At 39.5% G+C, this 22,856-nt stretch overlaps 1 protein-coding gene across 1 annotated transcript; it reads right to left on the reverse strand.

The window, feature by feature from the left end:
* Positions 1–11,034: 11,034 nt before the first annotated feature.
* LOC126080596 (olfactory receptor 5B12-like) lies at positions 11,035–11,961 on the reverse strand. The gene has a single exon (XM_049891790.1). The coding sequence runs from the start codon at positions 11,959–11,961 to the stop codon at positions 11,035–11,037; it is 927 nt and encodes a 308-aa protein (XP_049747747.1).
* Positions 11,962–22,856: the final 10,895 nt, after the last annotated feature.

Here is a 22,856-nt window from a genome sequence, read left to right on the forward strand (position 1 = left end):
CCAAAGGTGTGGGTATAGAACACCTTCATGCCTAGTTGACTTGAAGTCCACATCCAGGAGAGCATCATTCTGGAGAAATGACTTCCCTAATTCTGGAGCTCCAGGTCGTACAGCAGAATCTGGGCTTCTGCTCTTGCAAATATCAAGGCAGAGACAGTGATCTGTTTACACAAGTCTCCAGGGAAACTCTTGGTGTCAAGTGGGTGGATATCTCACGAGGTTCCTGATTCCAGGTTGGCCCTCATAACCTGTCCTCACCTGGAGCTATCAGAGACTAATGTTTGCATCATGGCTGGGAACGCTTATGAAGACACGAGGGAATAGAAGCTTATAGGAAAGAGCCTCCAGGGGTCACAACAGCAGCCACAGACAACTTGGGTGCTAAAAATAAAAATTTCACTGAAATCTACGGCTTAGGTGACATCGAGAGCTCATGTAAGCTTTTTCGTATCTAATTATTTCTCACAGACTTACAGAATCTGTCCAGAATGACAAAGTTTTTTATTTACTTATAAAATATCTACCTGACTTACTGCTGAAGAGCTGCTCTTTGAATACTTTTTCCTTTTTACAACTAAGTTGGTGAATCCTTTCTTTCTTCTGCACAGCCACATCTGACCCCTAAATTATCCTCCATTTTAATCATTTCTGTAGGAGAGAATTATCACTCCTATTTCAAATTTTATTTTATTTTTTATTGTTGTAAATGCACACAGGAAAACACACACAAACTGAAAAATTCCTACACTTACAGTTTGCTGACATCTATTATATTCTTCAGGTTGTGCAACCATTTAACACTGTTTTCTGAATTATTCCTTCACTGTTAAACTCACTGCAGCTAAGATTCCTATGTAAACTTTCAAGTTGCTGTTATCAATTTGATCTCATACAGATAGTTCTTTAAAAGAGACAATGCTCAAAATGGGCATTCTTTACTAATTAAGCTAAGTATTGCTTGGCTTAAAGAAAACTTTAGGGGATGTTTTTTGGTTTAAGGTTTAAAAAATAACCTCAGGACAATAGTTTTGAGGGTTCATCCAACCCCAATGGATCCAGGAAGTTTGTATTTTATGAGAATTTTAAATGCTGTTTCACATTTCTCCCCATTTTGACCAGAGTTCTTGTATAGAATCTTCGATCAAAACATTCAGCAATGATAACTGGGCACCATCAAGGTCTTGTGGTCACTCCTTTCTCAATGTAGTCATGGAGTCAAGTATCAAAGTTTGAGTGGAGTGATCATGTGGCCTGGTTTCTAATCCCAGTTCTGTCATCTTTTACAGTGTGACTCCGGCCAAATCATTTATTCTCTCCATTATATCACTTATAAAAAACTATATTGCATATCTCTCATAGGAGAATAATAAAGATTAAATTAAATGCCATATATGCACAGCTGAGCATGATGTCTGGCACATAACAAAAGATCAATATGTTTAAATAAATGGTTGGTGGTTCAATCCCACTGACACTGTGGAAGAAAGGCCTGGTAATCTAGTTCTCTAAAGATTATAGTGAAGAAAACCCTGGGGAGTAAATCCTTCCCCATAGCTAGGTGTTGGAATCGACTTGACAGAAACAGGTATTGCTATTTATTTTTTATTGTTCTTTAGGTGAAAGTTTATAGCCCAAGCTACTTTCTCATTCAAAAACTTATATACATAATATTTTGTGACATTGGTTGCAATCCCCACACTGTGACAGCACTCTTCCCTACCCAACCAGGGTTCCCATGTCCATTTGTTGAGTTTTTCTGTCCATTCCCCAGGTGTCTACTAGCTTGTTGTACCATGGGAGTTGTGAGAAATTGATCAAAGTTCAACCATTTCAGGAGGTAGCATATGATCAAAAACCAATGGTACTGAAGGAAGAAGTCCAAGCTGCACTGAAGGTCCTGATGAAAAATAAGGCTCCAGTCATTGTGGAATACCAATCGAGATGTTTCAATATATGGATTCAGTGCTGGAAGTACTCACTCGTCTATGTCAAGAATTTTGAAAAACAGCTACCGGGCCAAATGACTGGAAGAGATCCATATATATGTCTACTCTAAATAAAGGTGATACAACTGAATGTGGAAATTATTGACCAATATCATTTATATCACAAACAAGTAAAATTTTGCTGAAGATCATTCAAAAGTGGCTGTAGCAGTACTTCGGCAGTGAGCTGCCAGAAATTCAAGCCAGATTCAGAAGAGGACATAGAATCAGGAATGTCATTACTGATGTCAGATGGATCCTGGTTTAAAGCAGAGAATACCACAAACATGTTTACCTGTGTTTTATTGACTGTGCAAAGGCATTCAACTCTGTGGGTCATAACAAATTATTGATAATGTTGCAGAGAAAGAAATTCCAGAACACTTAATCGTACTCATGAGGAACCTGCACAGAGATCAGGGGGCAGTCATTTGAACAGAATAAGAGGATACCATGTGTATTAAAGTCAGGAAAGGTGTGGGTCAATGTTGTATCATTTCACCTATTCAATCTGTATGCTGAGCAAATAATCCAAGAAGCTGGACTATGTGATGAAGAACAGAGCATCAGGATTGGAGGAACTCATTACCAACCTGTGTTATGCAGATGATACAATCTTGCCTACTGAAAGTGAAGATGACTTGAAGCACCTACTGATAAAGATTAAAGACCACAGCCTTGAGTGTGGATTACACCTCAACATAAAGAAAACAAAATCCTCACAACTGTACCAATAAGCAACATAAAAATAAATGGAGAAAAGGTTGAAGTTGTCAAGGATTCCATTTTATGTGTATCCACAATCAACGCCCAAGGAAGCATCAGTCAAGAAATCAAATGATGCATTGCATTGGGTGACTCTGTCATAAAAAGCCTTTTAAAAAGGATATAAAGCAAAGATGCCACTTTAAAGAATAAGTTGCTCCTGGCCCAAGCCTTGGTGTTTTCAATTCCCTCATATGCATGTGAAGTCTGGGTAATGTATCGGAAAGACCAAAGAAGAATTGACACCTTTGAATTATGGTATTGTTGAGGAATATTGTTTTTTTTTTATTGAATGTACCATGGACTGCCAAAAGAACAACAAATCCAAAAAGTCAGTAGGATTCCTCTACACAACAAAAAGAACATCGAAGAGGAAATCCCCAAATCAATACCAATTACAGTAGCCCCAAAGAATATAAAATACTTAGAAATAAATCTTACCAGAGGCATAAAAAACCGATACAAAGAAAACTACAAGACAATACTGCAAGAAATCAATAGACCTACATAAGTGGAAAAACATACCTTGCTCACGGATAGGAAGACTCAGCATTGTAAAAACATCTATTCTACCAAAAGTGATCTACGGATACAATGCAATTCCGATCCAAATTGCACTGATTTTTTAATGAGATGGAGAAACAAATCACCAACTTCATATGGAAGGGAGAGAGACCCAGGATAAGTAAAGCATTACTGAAAAAGAAGAACATGCTAGGAGGCCTCACTCTGCCTGATTTTAGAACCTGTTATACTGCCACAGCAGTCAAAACAGCCTGGTACTGGTACAACAACAGATACATAGACGAAAGGAACAGAATTGAGAATCCACACATAAATCTATCCACATATGAGCGGCTGATATTTGAGAAAGGCCCAAAGCCAATTAAAAGGGGAAAAGACAGTCTTTTTAACAAATGGTGCTGGCATAGCTGGATATCCATCTGCAAAAAAATGAAACAAGACCCATACCTCACACCATACACAAAAATGAACTCAAAATGGATCAAAGACCTAAATATAAAATCTAAAAAGATAAAGATCATGGAAGAAAAAATAGGGACAATGCTAGAAGCCCTAACACAAGGCATAAAAAGACCCAGTGGAAAAAAAAAACTGTTTTTTTTTTTTTAAGCCTTATATTACGGCTCCTAGCATTGTCCCTATTTTTTCTTCCAATCAGTATACAAAACATTAAGTAACAAGGCAGAAGAGAAACTAGATAACTGGGCGCTCCTAAAAATCAAACCCCTGTGGTAGTCCAAATACTTCATCAAAAGAGTAAAATGATTACCCACAGACTGGGAAAATGTTTTTAGCTATGACCTTTCTGATTGGCGTCTGATCTCTAAAATCTGCATGATAGTGTAAAAACTCAACTACAAAAAGACAACCCAATTAAAAAATGAGCAAAAGATATGAACAGACATTTCACTAAAGAAAACATTCAGGTGGCTAACAGATACATGAGGAAATGCTCACGGCCATTAGCCATTAGAGAAATGCAAATCAAAACTACAATGAGATTCCATCTCACTCCACCAAGGCTGGCATTAACCCAAAAAACACAAAATAGGAAATGTTGGAGAGGTTGTGGAGAGACTGCAACACTTATACACTGCTGGTGGGAATGTAAAATGGTACAACCACTTTGGAAATTGATTGGTGCTTCCTTAAAAAGCTAGAAATAGAACTACCTTAGGATCCAGCAATTCCACCCCTTGGAATATATCCTAGAGAAATAAGAGGCGTTACACAAACAGATATATGCACACCCATTTTCATTATAGCACTGTTTACAATAGCAAAAAGATGGAAGTAACCAAGGTACCCATCAAGGGATGAATGGATAAATAAATTATGGTATATTCACACAATGGAATAGTACATATTGATAAAAAGCAATGATGAATCCTTGAAACATTTCATAACATGGAGAAATCCAGAAGGCATTATGCTGAGTGAAATTAGTCAGTTGCAAAAGGACAAATATTGTATGAGAAAACTATTATAAGAACTCAAGAAATAGTTTAAACAGTAAAGAAAATATTCTTTGATGGTTAGGAGAGTGGGGAGGAAGGCAAGGAGAGAGAGGAGTTTTCACTAATTAGATAGTAGATAAGAACTATTTTAGGTGAAGGGAAAGACAGCATACAATACAGGGGAAGTCAGCACAAATGCATTAAACTAAAAGCAAAGAAGTTTCCTGAATAAACTGAAAGCTTCCACAGCCAGCATAGCAGGGGTGAGGTTTTGGGGACCATGGTTTCAGGGGACATCTAAGTCAATTGCATAATAAAATCTATTAAGAAAACATTCTGCATCCTACTTTGGAGAGTGGCATCTGGGTCTTAAACACTAGCAAGCAGCCATCTAAGATGCACCAATTGATCTCAACCCACCTGGAGCAAAGGAGAATGAAGAACATCAAAGACACAAGGTAATTATGAGCCCAAGAGACAGAAAGGGACACATAAACCAGAGACTACATTAGCCTGACAGCAGAAGAACTAGGTGGTGCCCGGCTACAACTGATGACTGCCCTGACAAGGGAACACAACAGAGAACCCCTGAAAGAGCAGGACAGCAGTGGATACAGACCCCAAATTCTCATAAAAAGACCAGACTTAATAGTCTGACTGATATTAGAAGGAGCCCAGAGGTCATGGTCCCCAGACCTTCTGTTAGCCCAAGACAGGAACCATTCCCAAAGCCAACTCTTCAGAGAGGGATTGGGCTGGACTATGGGATAGAAAATGATACTGGTGAAGGGCGAGCTTCTTGGATCAAGTAGATACATGAAACTATGTAGGCATCTCCTGTCTGGAGGGGAGATTGAGAGAGCAGAGAGGGGCAGGAGCTGGCCACATGGACATTAAAAGACAGAGTGGAGGGAAGGAGTGTGCTATCTCATTAGGGGGAGAGGAATTAGGGATATATAGCAGTATTAGAGACTGGCTTGATTTGTAAACTTTCACTTAAATAAAAATTAAAAAAAATTACTACTGTCTTGGAAAAGCTACTGATAAAATACACATATGCCACTGCAAAGCACAAATGTCTCTCTCCCATTATAACATTATGTTGTTGTTGTTAGGTGCCATCCAGTCAGTTCTGACTCACAGTTGTGACCCTACATACAACAGAAAGAAACACTGCGTGGTCCTGCGACATCCTCACAATCGTTATGCCTGAGCTCATTGTTGCAGCCACTGTGTCAGTCCATCTTGTTGAGGGTTTCCTCTTTTTCACTGACCCTCTACTTTACCAAGCATGATGTCCTTCTCCAAGGACTGATCCCTCCTGATAACATCTCCAAAGTGTGTGAGACGTAGTCCCACTATCCTTGCTTCTAAGAGGATTCTCTTTATACTTCTAAGACAGATTTGTTTGTTCTTTTGCCAGTCCATGGTCTATTCAATATTCTAGAGCATTATAGAGGGATAATTTTATTACCTAGGGAAAGAGAGGAAGATCCTCAAGAAGATGGATTGACACAGTGGCTGCAACAATGTGCTCAAGCATAACAACAATTGTGAGGATGGTACAGGACTGGATGGTGTTTCATTGTGTTGTATATAGGGTTGCTATGAGTCAGAATTGACTCTATGGCACCTAGCAACAACAGCTCACAGAGAACCTTGAGACAAGAAGAGATTATATGGTGTGAGTATGTGTTTCAGGGACAGGTGTCACGTAATATTATCAATATCAGTATTATGTGAATTTTTTTTTCTTTTATACTTTAGTACTACTGATGAGAAATGGCAGTGCTACATAAAAGCCCTCCATTCTCAACATATTTCCCATACACATCAAAGAGAGAGGAGTGAAACGATTGTGTCTATGGCCGAGATTATTACACAATGTTAAACATGTTTTCACTGACTGGGTGGAACTAAGTCAGGCAGAGAAATTCCGTCCTTCTTGTGGTTTCCGGGTAAGGTCCTTGGACCCATAAAAGTGCCTCTCAGGTGGAGGCAGAACAAAAGCCAGGTCCAGTTTAAAAAGTTCAAGCACTTGCATGAGGGGCGGAAAAAAGTAGGCTCTGAAGTGGAAGAAGACCAGAAGGATGATTCCTCTGTCTTCGTTACTTTTGAAAACAGAATAATAAAAATATGTAACCTTTATTTATTTCTTAACAGTATACTAGGCACTATACTAAGTGTCTAAACTGTAGTATCTCATTAAACTTCTCTGTAATCCTATGAAGTAGGCACTGTTAGTACACCCATTTTGCAGAAGAGGCAACCGAGGCACAGAGAAATTATTAGAATTCTAACCCATGTTGTCTCCTATCAGAGCATTTGCTCTTAATCATTACACTTGTACAACTTAAATACATTTATTCAGCATGAAGAATTCACGCTGGATGTATGACCTTCACAGCTTAGATGTGTTTTAAGCATGTTCACTGTAAAGTTTTCTTTATGGTTGTAAAGATCTCTTTTCTGGATGTTTATCAATCTAATGAAAACTGATTAGAAAAAAAGCAGCCTTGTTCTTGCGATCTGACTTTGCAAGGACTGACACTTCAATACGTGAGGCCCCCATAAGGGAGAAAAGCTCCCACTGTTATCTAGACGGAGCCCGGGTGGTGCAGTGGTTAAGAGCTATGGCATGCTATGGCTGCTAAGCAAAAAAGTCAGCAGTTTGAAACCATCAGCCACTCTTTGGAAACCCTACGGGACAGTTCTATCCTATAGGATTGTTATGAATCAGAATCAACTTGATGACAATTTTTTTTTTTTTTTGAATCGTCTAGGTAGGGACCATCTAGCACTAGCCTGGCACACAATGAGTGCTTTCAGTGGGTGCCAGTTCCCATCCTCTCTGCTTACATTTCTAATCCTCAGGCCAATCGAAATAGATCTTCACTAGTAGAGATGTTCCTGTAAGAATTTAAGACACCATGAGCTATATTCTCTTGATTGATCAGACTCAAACTGATTGTTTTTATTTCCCACATTTGTGATGGGCCAGATACCCCCCAAAAGTCTGCTGGATGGCAGCTGGACTTTATCCTGAGATTTAAGCATTAGGTTTAGTTGGTTCATCTCCATGAGATGTGGGAGGAAGGAAGATTGTGGGGGGGTGATAAGAGAGATGCCCTGCCTCTGGGCACATAGAACGAACAGCTCTTGAATCCTGTGATCAGGCATGAGGAATCCAGCTTGTTGTTGACCTATCCACTCATTTCAGTTCCTCTTCCTCTCACACATTCATTCATTATTTGCTCACTCATCCAATCATTTAGTCACTCATTTCCTCAGTCCTTAATTCACATATTTATTTAATTTTTCTTTGAATAAGGACTTAATGACTCCTATAAAAAAACAATGAGTTCATGGGTAACATACAGGGTTAAGTTCTTGACTACTAACTGAAAGATTGGTGGTTCAAACTCACTCAGAAGCAACTTGGAAGAAAGCCCTAGAGATCTGCTTCTGAAAGGTCACAGCTATGAAAACCCATAGGGAGCACAGTTCTACTCTGACACACTTGTGTTTGCCATGAGCTGGAATTGATTTGGCTGAAGAGAAACAGGTAGTAGTAGTATTTGTTATTCTTGTTAGGTGCCATTGAGTTATTTCAACTCCTAGTGACTCCATATGACAGAGTAGAATTGCCACATAGGGTTTTCTTGGCTGTAGTCTTTAAGGAAGAAGATCATCAGGTCTTTCTCCCACAGAGCTGCTGGGTGGGTTTGAGCTGCCAACCTTTTGGTTAGCAGCTGAGCACTTAACTGCTTGCACCACCAGGAATTCACATAGTTGTAGTAGGAACAGTAGTAGTAAAGCCATTGTTGTCAAGTCAATTCCAGCTCATAGCGGCCATATAGGAAAGAGTAGAACTGTCCCATTGTGTTTGCAAGGAGCAGCTGGTGGATTTGAACTGCTGGCCTTTTGGTTAGCAGACCAGCACATAACCACTGTAGTACCTGGTAGAGGATGAGAACGATGAGTATTGCTTAATGCCCATCCTCAGGAGCTTACAATTCCCATCAGATGGCATTGTAGAGTTCCTTTTTTAGCTTGAAGAAAACCCCATCTTGGCTTTATGGTTTTGGTTATGCCTGAGTGAACCACTTTGGGTGACCAAGGATATTATTTCATGTCTCTGGCACATAGGAAAGGATTCCTTCTTACTATTCATCTTGCTTTTGCTACCTTATTAGAATTCAAGGTCATAGCTAGCACTTTAGAGGAGGGCTAGAGCTCATTTTGCTGTTCCTGATGCTTCCATTCCCAGAAAATAATCCAGAGAGAAACTTCTAGTTGTAGGATTCATTGATCATTTTTACAAAGAAGTGACAGAAGTGCATTTAACAAGCTGTGTATAAGTTGTTACATTATTCTATTGCTGTCCAACACAGGGTGTTAGAGCTGATTAAATTCCTGACTAAATTTTCCTGCTGTGTGTCCTGCTCAACTCCATGTGACTAACACCTCACACCCACCCATCATGAGTGGAAAGGCCAGGGCAGGGATCTATCAGGGCATATATTCATCTTTTAATGTCCCTTCCTCTTTCTTCTCAGTGAAGTAATGGGAGAGTGAGGATTTGGTTAAGGTAAGGACATCAGATTTTAAGGTTTGTGGTCTTCACCATCCCTAAAAGTGGATGTTCACTGGAGCTTGTAAATTGCCCAGCCTGGCTTCTTTATTCAAGTGAAGATTACCATTTTGTAGCAGAAAGCTTCTAGAAAAGAAGGATGAAAAGTCTTCCCAGATAACAAAGGCTTCACTGTAAGTAATGGAAACACATGGACAGAACACAAGGGCTCCAATCCCTTCTGTATTCCTCTGACAGTCTCAAAAGCTAGAATTGTTTAATATGCTCTACTTAGAGCTGTAATGAAAGGGTAGGGATTTGGGATAGCTTCAGATTATCAACAATGAAGATTTAGATAACTGAAGGAAAATACAAGGTCAATATCATTCAGATTCTCTCATGTTCCTTGCAGCCCTTCTAATGCTTAAATTACAAACATAATCGTGTTATACTGAGATATCTAGTGGTCCTTGAAAAAGTGGATGTTTTTTCATCTTAATATTGTTTATTCCCACTGCAATGTGTTGTGGATATTCAATACTTTTGAGCTGAACTAAACTGGAAAGGATATGTTTTGGAGTCCCAAAGAATTGGGTTCAAATTCTGGGTCTGTCAGCTTCTACCTATGGAATTTCATGTCTGAACCTCTTTTTCCTCCTCTTTATGTGGTTGCCTATCTCATAGTTAGTGTGGGAATGGAATAAGATAGTGTATGCAAATAATTTAGCAGCCACTAGATGATAAACGAAGTCTGTGGGTGGCATAAATGGTTAAGCTCCAGGCTATTAACTAAAAGGCTGGTAATTCAAAATTACCCAGAGGTGCCTTGGAAGAAAGGCCTGATGCCCTGCTTCCAAAGGTCACAGGCATGAAAATGCTATGGAGGGCAATTCTACTTTGCAACACAGGGGGTCGCCATGAGTCAGGGTAGCCACTGAACATTTAACCGTTTGCACCACTCAGATAAGGAATAGATGTGGATGTATTTTTTGGACAGAGGAGTTCCTTGCATTCTGAACTTTGTTTTTTGAAATTCAAGAACTTAATAGATTTACATTACATCATGGTATCCCTCATTATGCAAACTCACCATTGGAATTCTTGCCGTATAAGTTCAGGATCCAGGTTGATGCTGATAATTAGGGGTAATTCTGCAGATTTCTGGGCTCCACCATAGGTATACTAAATCATGTGATCTGGAATTAGTGCCTAGGAATGTGCATTTAAATATAATCTCAGAGTGATTTTTTTTGAGCACTAATATCCAAACTGCAGCTCTATGCTCTGCACAAGAATCACGGAGTTCTTTTGAATTCTGAATTGCCAAGGTAATTCTGGAGTCATACACTTATGAGGCTTATCTGCAAATCACTTTAGACCATTAGAGTAATGCATTGTGGGATCCTATAGCACCTAAGATAATAATTTTGATGTTAAGATGGAAGTGGAATCCTATTTCTGGAAAAAGACTTCAAATTTTCTCCAACCTAGTCTTATTACCAAAGCATGAATAGAACAGACCCCATGTGGGAAGTAATTTCTGAGAGATATTAAAGACAAGAATTAAACTTATGACCATTGAAAACCCTGTGGAGTTCAGCTCTACTCTGACACATATGGAGTTGCCATGAGTTAGAATTGTCTCAATGGTAGCAGGGTAGAGGTCCAATAGAAGCTTTACATGGTTGGCATGCTACTTCTCATTAAGAGGCTCAGCGCAATGAATACTTTACTTTTTCAGCAACTTTTTGAATGCGCTCTTGACTTCCTTGTTCCTCAGGCTGTAAACCAGAGGGTTCAGCATGGGGATGATCATAGTATAGAACACAGATGCCACTTTGTCTGTGTCCATGGGATGACTGGAACTTGGCTGTAAGTACATGAAAATGATTGTCCCAAAGAGGACAGAAACAGTGGTGAGGTGGGAAGCACAGGTGGAAAAGGCCTTCTTTCTTCCCTCAGCTGAGTGCATTCTCAGGATAGCAATAAAAATGAACAGGTAAGAGTTCAAGATAACCAAGAGACTAAAAACTATAGTGCAAGCTGCCAAGGTGAAGACCACAACCTCATTTGTGTAGATATCAGAACAAGAGAGAGCCAGCAGTGGTGGGATGTCACAGAAGAAGTCATTAACCACATTGGAATGACAGAAGGAGAGGTGGAATGTGAAAGCAACATGGATGGAAGATTGCAGGAGTCCACAGACGTAGGAGCCAGTGACCAGTAGAGCACACACAGTACTTGTCATGGTAGTGGAGTAATGCAGGGGCTTACACACTGCTGCATGGTGGTCAAAGGCCATTGAGGTCAGGAGGAAACTTTCAGTAATAGCAAAGGCTGCAATGAAGAACAGCTGGGCAGCACACGCATTGTAGGAGATGCTCTTATCTCCTGTTAGGAGCCCCTCCATCACCTTGGGAGTGACTGCTGAGGCATAAACACAGTCCACCAGGGAGAGGTTGCTGAGGAAAAAGTACATGGGGGTGTGGAGACGAGAGTCTAGCAGAATTAAGATGATCATCCCCAGGTTCCCAACCAGACTGTTAAGGTAAATGAGTGTGAACATTAAAAATAAAGGGACCTGCAGCTCTATGGCATCTGTTAGCCCCACAAGAATGAATTCGGTCACCTCTGAGATGTTCTCCTTCAAAGTCATGGATGAATCATCAACATGTGAGGTACCTACGGCAAGATGAGAAAACACAAGATAATGCTATTTGAATGCTACCATGAAAATGAAGTGTGACCTGTGTCTCTTGCTCACATGCACCAGCTTCCTGTCCAGGGCAGGATCTTGTGTCCGAGAAGCTGGAACAAATTCTGGGCACGGGTGGGGTGAGTGAGGTTATTCATTTGGAAGGGGCATGGAGAGGGTCTAGAATGTCTCTTCTGTCCGTGGTTGCCATAGAGATCCAGATTTTGACTTGTGGGCACATTCCGCCTTGCTTGGTGTATGACATACTTGGGAGTACATACTAAAGAAGGAACTTTTTCACTACTTGCAATGTCTTGCAAGCATTCTTATCCTTTGAAATATTTTATTTCTTGTTGATAATAGAAAGTTTAATCAACAGAAAGTAAAATGCAGCAAATGTTTGGCCAGTCAGTGATATAATGGTGACAAGCCCTGTCAAACGAATTTCCCATGTATTCGGGCCCCTTACCGCCTTGTGCATGGTAGCTGAAGATACACAGCAACTTGTGGTCACGATTTAGGGACACACACAGTTTTCTCTCTAATCCATGAAGGCCTTTAATTGGGTGCTTCACTTCAGCCACTGGGGCCTGAAGGAAGTTTAGCAATCTCTTGCATACCTTTAGGGGTGTGTTGGCCTTTTGCAGTAACTCTAAAACTAAATGAGCAGCTTTGCAAAACCTAGAGGCCAAATTTTAGATTTTTTTCTCTCCCCACTAAGATCTTTATTTTTCTCAAAGGCTGATGTTTTCCTTTCCCAACATCACCTATGCTTTATTTCTGAAGAGGGGGAGTAGAGGAAGGCAGAAGGGTTACTATATACTCCCCTAGAGAGTTGCATGGGGAAGGAGTCCCCTGGGTGGTGCAAATAGTTAACACTGTCAGCGGGTAACTGAAAGTTTGGAAGTTTGAGTCCACCCAGAGACACATCAGAATAAAGGCCTGGAGATCTCTTTGTGAAAAATCAGCCATCGAAAATCCTGCAGAGCACACTTCTACTCTGACACAGGAGGGGGTTGCCATGAATCAGAGCTGAGTCATTGACAACTGGTTTTTTAGAGGCTCCGGGTCCCCAACCATGCCACAGGCCCCCAGCCATGTCCCAGCAGGTTCTGTTGTGCTTACCTCCAGCTCGTGGCTTTTTGTGGCTGTCATGATTATAGCATGAGAGGCCATCTCAACACAAAAGCCACTCTTGGTCTTTGAGTCTTGAGTCTTTCACTTCTCCTTGATTAACAATCTTCACATTCTAAGCAGGATATGATAGGACCCTTGTTTTTAAGGACAGCCTAGTGGGAAAAACCTGTATACAAACAGGTATGCTAATTGTAATGCATTGCCTCAGGAGGGGCATGCCCAGGGTGCTTTGAGCAGAAAGGAGGCATTTTTAGCCCAGTTTATGGGCACAGGAAGACCTTCTGGTAGTGATACTTCTGAGCTGTGGCTTGGAGACTGAAGAAGTAAAAATGAAGATGATTAGTTATTTTAATAACAAATATTTTATAAAGAACTTACTACGTGCTAGGTAACTGTCGTAATTTGTTCCCATATATTAACTCTTAAATATATTTAGCAACTCTGTGAGGTGGGTCCTATTATTATTCCCATTTTGCTTAGAAGGGAACTGAAGTTTAAAGAGGTAAATCGCTTCCTCAAGTAAGGAAGCTGTTGGTAGAACTGGGATTTCAGCACATGAAGCATGGTCTAAAATCCATAATCTTAAGCACTGGTCTCAAAATAATTGGAGAGTTACTTAACCTTACTGTGTTTCCTCATCTTTCTAATGGGAATGATAATAGTTTTAACCTTTTAAGATGGATGGACACAATATACAGTAGCAATACTCAACAGCACATACTCAATAGTGTAAGCTATTATTACTGCTAGTGCTGTTAATAGTGTTATACCAGGCAGAGAAAACTCCCTGGATAAAGGCATGATCTGATAAGCACAGAGGTATAAGCAGGAAACTACATGGGGACAGGTGTCATTTATTGGTAAGATTCTTCTCAATATCCAAATCTTAATTAGGTGCTAAGGTGCAACAGTAATTGGTAGAAATAAAATGGACAGGACTGAGCCCTAAAAGAAAGAGTTGGAGGAAACTACGAAGAAGATTATAGATACAACGCAACCATTTAGAAGAAGAATCTAAGTGACGATTTGGCCAAGTATGATACAAGGGTATAGTTTTTCTAATTGTGCAAATAAGTGTCACTCCCTGAACAGCAACCTAGGTGAGATATAGTCTTAGGAATATTACATTCACTCCTTGAATCTCAGTTTCATTCTCTGTGAAATACCAAGTTCATATAATATCTGTGCCCTATTTCACAGGGTGGCAAAGATTAAATTAAGATACTGGAAGAACTAAAAGATACAAGAATCCTACTAACACAAAGCTTGGCATACAAGTATATTCAGCACTAGTGCCCTTTCTAGATGACTCTGCAAAGATGTCAACTATGTACCAGGACTTTGTATTACAAAATGAATATCATGATTCCTGACTCTTTAACGAGGGTAGAGATAGCCAGGTCTTCAAACCATTCCCCAAAAGTGATAAAGGCCATAACAAAAGTATCTCTAAGAAATTATAATTAATTTCAGGGAAGTGGCAAGAATTTCCTAGACCATGAAGTTACTTCCTGGCTCATCAATTCTTAGAGGTCTATGTTTGTTAGAATTTCCAGATGGGGCCCAAACAAGAAATGTGTGTGTGTTTACATTTCTTTTTCTTAAAGTTGATTTCTGTATCATACTGAAACACTGAGAGTGGCCAGTGCACTGATCAGCTTCTTTATCTATACTTCTATATAAGAAAATGCAAAAAACTCCTTTTAATCCAGGAATTCAGAGATATAGAGATGATAGGTTAGGAGAGCACTATAAACACGAAGCCAATTTGAATCCTAATTTATGGATAAACACTTGGGTATAGACCTACGACTGACTCGATCTTTTTAATTCAAAAAATAAAATATTTTCTTCAACTCCTTGATAGGGTGTTATCATGCTCTGAAATGACAATGAATATGAAAGTTATTTCAAAAGTATGAAACAAGAATAATTTTTTTAAACCAGGCCATCTGAGCCATCCTTTCCTGGTTTCTGCAGGATATTCAGGCACCAAAATTGAAAGTCCAAACTTTGATATTACCAAAGAAAATGGCTCAAAAATTCAGATTCCCTATAGATGTTTTTTTTATATATGTTGGCAGTGTTACAGCTTCTGAAATTCCAGGAGGGAGGCAGGACAATTGCCTACTACTCTTATAGCATGTTCTAAACTGAATGCAGTTAGGAGGCACTGTCTTCCTGCCTTTGAGTAAAATCTCCTTTCATTTTAAACCATGTTTATGAGGACATGTGATAGCAATGAGCATGTAAATCTGGGTGAAAGAGAGCAGCGTGTTAGAGGGGAAAGAGCAACAGACTAGGAGTGAGGGGACAACAAGCTAACAGGGTGTCATTGGTCTAGTCACTTAACTTTCATTTTTCTCATTTGTAGAATAAAATGATGGGATCTTCTAGAATCCCTTCATATGCTAATTGGCTATGATTTTATATTTTCCTAATACTTACTTGTTTCCTAGGAACAGTTGAATAAAGTCCCAAAGGTGTAGGTATAGAACACCTTCATGCCTATTTTTTTTTTTTAATAACTTTTATTGAGCTTCAAGTGAACGTTTACAAATCCAATCAGTCTGTCACATATAAGTTTACATACATCTCACTCCCTACTCCCACTTGCTCTCCCCCTCTTGAGTCAGCCCTTTCAGTCTCTCCTTTCATGACAATTTTGCTGGCTTCCCTCTCTCTCTATCCTCCCATCCCCCCTCCAGACAAGAGTTGCCAACACAATCTCAAGTGTCCACCTGATATAATTAGCTCACTCTTCATCAGCGTCTCTCTCCCACCCGCTGACCAGTCCCTTTCATGTCTGATGAGTTGTCTTCGGGGATGGTTCCTGTCCTGTGTCAACAGAAGGTCTGGGAAGCATGGCCGCCGGGATTCCTCCAGTCTCAGTCAGACCATTAAGTTTGGTCTTTTTATGAGAATTTGGGGTCTGCATCCCACTGATCTCCTGCTCCCTCAGGGGTCCTCTGCTGTGCTCCCTGTCACGGCAGTCATCGATTGTGGCCGGGCACCAACTAGTTCTTCTGGTCTCAGGATGATGTAGGTCTCTGGTTCATGTGGCCCTTTCTGTCTCTTGGGCTCTTAGTTGTCGTGTGGCCTTGGTGTTCTTCATTTTCCTTTGCTCCAGGTGGGTTGAGACCAATTGCTGCATCTTAGATGGCCGCTTGTTAGCATTTAAGACCCCAGACACCACATTTCAAAGTGGGATGCAGAATCATTTCATAATAGAATTATTTTGCCAATTGACTTAGAAGTCCCCGCAAACCATGTTCCCCAGACCCCCGCGCTTGCTCCGCTGAGCTTTGAAGCATTCATTTTATCCCGGAAACTTCTTTGCTTTTGGTCCAGTCCAATTGAGCTGACCTTCCATGTATTGAGTGTTGTCTTTCCCTTCACCTAAAGCAGTTCTTATCTACTGATTAATCAATAAAAAACCCTCTCCCACCCTCCCTCCCTCCCCCCCTCGTAACCACAAAAGTATGTGTTCTTCTCGGTTTATACTATTTCTCAAGATCTTATAATAGTGGTCTTGTACAATATTTGTCCTTTTGCCTCTGACTAATTTCACTCAGCATAATGCCTTCCAGGTTCCTCCATGTTATGAAATGTTTCACAGATTCGTCACTGTTCTTTATCAATGCGTAGTATTCCATTGTGTGAATATACCACAATTTATTTACCCATTCATCCGTTGATGGACACCTTGGTTGCTTCCAACTTTTTGCTATTGTAAACAGAGCTGCAATAAACATGGGTGTGCATATATCTGTTTGTGTGAGGCTCTTGTTTCTCTAGGGTATATTCCGAGGAGTGGGATTTCTGGGTTGTATGGTAGTTCTATTTCTAACTGTTTAAGATAATGCCAGATAGATTTCCAAAGTGGTTGTACCATTTTACATCCCCACCAGCAGTGTATGAGAGTTCCAATCTCTCCGCAGCCTCTCCAACATTTATTATTTTGTGTTTTTTGGATTAATGCCAGCCTTGCTGGTGTGAGATGGAATCTCATCGTAGTTTTAATTTGCATTTCTCTAATGGCTAATGATCGAGAGCATTTTCTCATGTATCTGTTGGCTGCCTGAATATCTTCTTTAGTGAAATGTGTGTTCATATCCTTTGCCCACTTCTTGATTGGGTTGTTTGTCTTTTTGTGGTTGAGTTTTGACAGAATCATGTAGATTTTAGAGATCAGGTGCTGGTCTGAGATGTCATAGCTGAAAATTCTTTCCCAGTCTGTAGGTGGTCTTTTTACTCTTTTGGAGAAGTCTTTAGATGAGCATAGGTGTTTGATTTTTAGGAGCTCCCAGTTATCGGGTTTCTCTTCATTATTTTTGGTAATGTTTTGTATTCTGTTTATACCTTGTATTAGGGCTCCTAGAGTTGTCCCAATTTTTTCTTCCATGATCTTTATCGTTTTAGTCTTTATGTTTAGGTCTTTGATCCACTTGGAGTTAGTTTTTGTGCATGGTGTGAGGTATGGGTCCTGTTTCAATTTTTTGCAAATGGATATCCAGTTATGCCAGCACCATTTGTTAAAAAGGCTATCTTTTCCCCAGTTAATTGACACTGGTCCTTTGTCAAATATCAGCTGCTCATACGTGGATGGATCTATGTCTGGGTTCTCAATTCTGTTCCATTGGTCTATGTGTCTGTTGTTGTACCAGTACCAGGCTGTTTTGACTACTGTGGCTGTATAATAGGTTCTGAAGTCAGGTAGAGTGAGGCCTCCCACTTTCTTCTTCTTTTTCAGTAGTGCTTTGCTTATTCGGGGCTTCTTTCCCTTCCATATGAAATTGGTGATTTGTCTCTCTATCCCCTTAAAATATGACATTGGAATTTGGATCGGAAGTGCGTTAAATGTATAGATGGCCTTTGGTAGAATAGACATTTTTACTATGTTAAGTCTTCCTATCCATGAGCAGGGTATGTTTTTCCACTTAAGTATGTCCTTTTGAATTTCTTGTAGTAGAGCTTTGTAGTTTTCTTTGTATAGGTCTTTTACATCCTTGGTAAGATTTATTCCTAAGTATCTTATCTTCTTGGGGGCTACTGTGAATGGTATTGATTTGGTTATTTCCTCTTCGATGTTCTTTTTGTTGATGTAGAGGAATCCAAGTGATTTTTGTATGTTTATTTTATAAACTGAGACTCTGCCAAACTCTTCTATTAGTTTCAGTAGTTTTCTGGAGGATTCCTTAGGGTTTTCTGTGTATATAATCATGTCATCTGCAAATAGTGATAACTTTACTTCTTCCTTGCCAATCCGGATACCTTTTATTTCTTTGTCTAGCCTAATTGCCCTGGCTAAGACTTCCAACACGATGTTGAATAAGAGCGGTGATAAAGGGCATCCTTGTCTGGTTCCCGTTCTCAAGGGAAATGCTTTCAGGTTCTCTCCATTTAGAGTGATATTGGCTGTTGGCTTTGCATAGATGCCCTTTATTATGTTGAGGAATTTTCCTTCAATTCCTATTTTGGTAAGAGTTTTTATCATGAATGGGTGTTGGACTTTGTCAAATGCCTTTTCTGCATCAATTGATAAGATCATGTGGTTTTTGTCTTTTGTTTTATTTATGTGATGGATTACATTAATGGTTTTTCTGATATTAAACCAGCCTTGCATACCTGGTATAAATCCCACTTGATCAGGGTGAATTATTTTTTTGATGTGTTGTTGGATTCTATTGGCTAGAATTTTGTTGAGGATTTTTGCATCAATGTTCATGAGGGATATAGGTCTAAAATTTTCTTTTTTTGTAATGTCTTTACCTGGTTTTGGTATCAGGGAGATGGTGGCTTCATAGAATGAGTTGGGTAGTATTCCGTCATTTTCTATGCTTTGGAATACCTTTAGTAGTAGTGGTGTTAACTCTTCTCTGAAAGTTTGGTAGAACTGTGCAGTGAAGCCGTCCGGGCCAGGGCTTTTTTTTGTTGGGAGTTTTTTGATTACCGTTTCAATCTCTTTTTTTGTTATGGGTCTATTTAGTTGTTCTACTTCTGAATGTGTTAGTTTAGGTAGGTAGTGTTTTTCCAGGAATTCATCCATTTCTTCTAGGTTTTCAAATTTGTTAGAGTACAATTTTTTATAATAATCTGAAATGATTCTTTTAATTTCATTTGGTTCTGTTGTGATGTGGTCCTTCTCATTTCTTATTCAGGTTATTTGTTTCCTTTCCTGTATTTCTTTAGTCAGTCTAGCCAATAGTTTATCAATTTTGTTAATTTTTTCAAAGAACCAGCTTTTGGCTTTGTTAATTCTTTCCATTGTTTTTCTGTTCTCTAATTCATTTAGTTCAGCTCTAATTTTTATTATTTGTTTTCTTCTGGTGCCTGACGGATTCTTTTGTTGCTCACTTTCTATTTGTTCAAGTTGTAGGGACAGTTCTCTGATTTTGGCTCTTTCTTCTTTTTGTATGTGTGCATTTATTGATATAAATTGGCCTCTGAGAAATGCTTTTGCTGTGTCCCAGAGGTTTTGATAGGAAATATTTTCATTCTCGTTGCTTTCTATGAATTTCCTTATTCCCTCCTTGATGTCTTCTATAACCCAGTCTTTTTTCAGGAGGGTATTGTTCATTTTCCAAGTATTTGATTTCTTTTCCCTAGTTTTTCTGTTATTGATCTCTAGTTTTATTGCCTTGTGGTCTGAGAAGATGCTTTGTAATATTTCGATGTTTTGGACTCTGCAAAGGTTTGTTTTATGACCTAATATGTGGTCTATTCTAGAGAATGTTCCATGTGCGCTAGAAAAAAAAGTATATTTTGCAGCAGTTGGGTGGAGAGTTCTGTATAAGTCAATGAGGTCAAGTTGGTTGATTGTTGTAATTAGATCTTCCGTGTCTCTGTTGAGCTTCTTACTGGATGTCCTGTCCTTCTCCGAAAGTGGTGTGTTGAAGTCTCCTACTATAATTGTGGAGGTATCTATCTCGCTTTTCAATTCTGTTAAAATTTGATTTATGTATCTTGCAGCCCTGTCATTGGGTGCGTAAATATTTAATATGGTTATATCTTCCTGATCAATTGTCCCTTTTATCATTATATAGTGTCCTTCTTTATCCTTTGTGGTGGATTTAAGTCTAAAGTCTATTTTGTCAGAAATTAATATTGCTACTCCTCTTCTTTTTTGCTTATTGTTTGCTTGATATATTTTTTTCCATCCTTTGAGTTTTAGTTTGTTTGTGTCTCTAAGTCTAAGGTGTGTCTCTTGTAGGCAGCATATAGATGGATCGTGTTTCTTTATCCAGTCTGTGACTCTCTGTCTCTTTATTGGTGCATTTAGTCCATTTACATTCACGGTAATTATAGATAAATAAGTCTTTAGTGCTGTCATTTTGATGCCTTTCTATGTGTGTTGTTGACAATTTCATATTTCCACATACTTTTTTGTGCTGAGGCGTTTTTCTTAGTAAATTGTGAGATCCTCATTTTCATAGTGCTTGACTTTATGTTAGTTGAGTCGTTACGTTTTTCTTGGTTTTTATCTTGAGTTATAGAGTTGTTATACCTTTTTGTGGTTACCTTATTATTTACCCCTATTTTTCTAAGTAAAAACCTAACTTGTATTGTTCTATATCGCCTTGTATCACTCTCCATATGGCAGTTCAATGCCTCCTGTATTTAGTCCCTCTTTTTGATTATTGTGATCTTTTACCTATTGACTTCCATGATTCCCTGTTATGTGTATTTTTTTTTTAATTAGTCTTAATTTGTTTGTTTTTGTGATTTCCCTATTTGAGTTGATATCAGGACGTTCTGTTTTGTGACCTTGTGTTGTGCTGATATCTGATATTATTGGTTCTCTGACCAAACAGTATTCTTTAGTATTTCTTGTAGCTTTGGTTTGGTTTTTGCAAATTCTCTAAACTTGTGTTTGTCTGTAAATATCTTAAGTTCGCCTTCATATTTCAGAGAGAGTTTTACTGGATATATGATCCTTGGCTGGCAGTTTTTCTCCTTCAGTGTTCTGTATATGTCGTCCCATTCCCTTCTTGCCTGCATGGTTTCTGCTGGGTAGTCAGAACATATTCTTATTGATTCTCCCTTGAAGGAAACCTTTCTTTTCTCCCTGGCTGCTTTTAAAATTTTCTGTTTATCTTTGGTTTTGGCGAGTTTGATGATAATATGTCTTGGTGTTTTTCTTTTGTATCAATCTTAAATGGGGTTCGATGAGCATCTTGGATAGCTATCCTTTCGTCTTTCATGATGTCAGGGAAGTTTTGTGTCAGGAATTCTTCAACTATTTTCTCTGTGTTTTCTGTCCCCCCTCCCTGTTCTGGGACTCCAATCACCCGCAGGTTATCTTTCTTGATAGAGTCCCACATAATTCTTAGGGTTTCTTCATTTTTTTCAATTCTTTTATCTGATTTTTTTTCAGCTATGTTGGTGTTGATTCCCTGGTCCTCCAGATGTCCCAGTCTGCATTCTAATTGCTCGAGTCTGCTCCTCTGACTTCCTAGTGCGTTGTCTAATTCTGTGATTTTATTGTTAATCTTTTGGATTTCTACATGTTGTCTCTCTATGGATTCTTGCAACTTATTAATTTTTCCAGTATGTTCTTGAATAATCTTTTTGAGTTCTTCAACAGTTTTATCAGTGTGTTCCTTGGCTTTTTCTGCAGTTATCCTAATTTCATTTGTGATATCATTAAGCATTCTGTAAATTAGTTTTTTATATTCTGTATCTGATAATTCCAAGATTGTATCTTCATTTGGGAAAGGTTTTGATTCTTTTGTTTGGGGGGTTGGAGAAGCTATCCCAGTCTGCTTCTTTAAGTGGTTTGATATGGATTGTTGTCTCCGAGCCATCACTGGGAAGCTAGTTTTTCCAGAAAATCCACTGCGTCCAGTCCAAATCCCTGCGGGACGGTTCCCCGGCTCGGATGCTGGTCTTACGGCTCCAAGACCAGTCACTGCCTCCCGGGGACTTCTCCTACCGGCTGCGTCCCACGCCGCCCATGGATCCGGCTGGTCCCCCTCCCGGGGTTAGTTCAGGGGGGTGGAGCAGGTCTCTGTGCTTGTGCCGTACCTGACTGGTGCGCTGGCTCCAGGCTCTGGAAACAATCGCTGCTTCCCCGTATTAGTTCGTTCTCCGTCTCTAAATCTGTGTTTGTTGTTCAGGGTTCGTAGATTGTTATGTATGTGATCAATTCACTTGTTTTTCCGTGTCTTTGTTGTAAGAGGGATCCGAGGTAGCGTCTGCCTAGTCCGCCATCTTGGCTCTGCCCCCCCTTCATGCTTATTTTGTTGACTTAAAGTGCACATCCAGGAAAGCATCACGCTGGAGAAACTCTTTCCCTACCTCTGGAGCTCTAAGTTGTGGAGGAGAATCTGGACTTGTGCTCTTGCAAATATCAAGGCAGAGACAGTGATCTGTTTACACAAGTCTCCAGGGAAACACTTGGTTTCCATTGGGTGGATATCTCACGAGGCTCCTGATTCCAGGCTGGCCTTCATAATGTGTTCTCACCTGGAGCTCAGAGACTAATGTTTGCATCATGGCTGGGAATGCTTATGAAGACACGAGGGAATGGAAGCTTAAAGGAATGGGCCTCCAGGAGTCACAGCAGCAGCCACAGACAACTTGGATGCTAAAAATAAAAATTTCACTGAAATCTATTGCCTAGGTGACATTGAGAGCTCCTGTGAGCTTTTTTGTAGTTAATTATTTCTTACAGACCTACAGAGTCTCTCCAGAATGAGAATCTTTATTATTTATTT

This window comes from Elephas maximus, chromosome 7 (genome assembly GCF_024166365.1).
Source record: "Elephas maximus indicus isolate mEleMax1 chromosome 7, mEleMax1 primary haplotype, whole genome shotgun sequence".
NCBI classification, from domain to species: domain Eukaryota; kingdom Metazoa; phylum Chordata; class Mammalia; order Proboscidea; family Elephantidae; genus Elephas; species Elephas maximus.

Coding starts and splice junctions, on each gene's coding strand:
- LOC126080596 (XM_049891790.1), bottom strand. CDS start 11,961: ATGACTTTGAAGGAGAACATCTCAGAGGTGACCGAATTCATTCTTGTG.